This window comes from Pinus tabuliformis, chromosome 9, assembly GCF_031772625.1.
Source record: "Pinus tabuliformis cultivar Carrire ecotype Pingquan chromosome 9, CPIR1, whole genome shotgun sequence".
Taxonomy (NCBI): domain Eukaryota; kingdom Viridiplantae; phylum Streptophyta; class Pinopsida; order Pinales; family Pinaceae; genus Pinus; species Pinus tabuliformis.
In genome coordinates, this window is record NC_142307.1 from 1,756,638,116 (window position 1) to 1,756,638,970 (window position 855).

The following is an 855-nucleotide window of genomic DNA, read 5'->3' on the forward strand; positions in this document are numbered from 1 at the left end:
GCCTTCTACATAACCAGACTGCTCGGGCGAGATTATGAGAGTGAGCAACGGTTTTAGTCTGGTAGCTATAACTTTTGAGACGATTTTATAGATAATATTGCATAGGGCAATCAGTCTGTACTTATCTGGTGTGTTGGATTCTTCCACCTTTGGAATTAAAGCAATGAATGTGGCATTTAGCCCTGGGTACATCCAACGTAGTGCGCGGGACTCCTCCACCACTTGCCACACTTAAGCTTTTATAAGGTCCCAAAAATTATGAAAAAAGTTTGATGTAAATCCATCCGAGCCCGACGCTTTCCCTGCCTTCAATTGTTGAACAACTTCTTCAACTTCCTGCAAGTTGATGGGTTTGAGGAGGAGACTATTATGCTCCTCTGTTATTACTTTTGGGATATCATTTAGGATCTTGTTTATAGCAGGCATTCTGTCCACACTGGGTTCTTGGTGTGCTTTCTTAAAGTATCTGAGAAATTCCTCTTCAATGCCTTCGTGAGTCTCTATTCTATTCTCTTGCTCATTTTTGATGTGGGTGATGCAATTGTTCATTCTGCGCTGCACTGTGGTTTTATGGAAAAATTTTGTGTTCTTTTCCCCGTCCTTTAGCCATCTAATCCTCGATTTCTGCCTCCAAAGGGTTTCCTCTTGTTTAGCTCTCTCTAATATTTGGGATTCAATGATTTTCTCCTGCTTGGTGAGTTCGTCTGAGCGTCCTTCGGTGATGATTCTTTGCTGGATCATCTTCATTTCTTGATTAAGAGTAGCCTGAGCTTTAAAAATGTTGCCAAAAGTATTGTGATTCCAGCGTTTGATTTTGCCTTTAAGATGCTTTAGTTTTTGTTGAAACATGGACAT

The 855-nt window shown here is 40.7% G+C and overlaps 1 protein-coding gene across 1 annotated transcript; it reads right to left on the bottom strand.

Moving 5' to 3' along the window:
- Positions 1-231: 231 nt before the first annotated feature.
- On the bottom strand, positions 232-855 carry LOC149155777 (uncharacterized). The gene has a single exon (XM_089444524.1). The coding sequence runs from the start codon at positions 853-855 to the stop codon at positions 232-234; it is 624 nt and encodes a 207-aa protein (XP_089300650.1).

What these genes read in the sequence shown, in the direction of transcription:
- LOC149155777 (XM_089444524.1), bottom strand. Translation starts at nt 855, where the DNA reads ATGTCCATGTTTCAACAAAAACTAAAGCATCTTAAAGGCAAAATCAAA.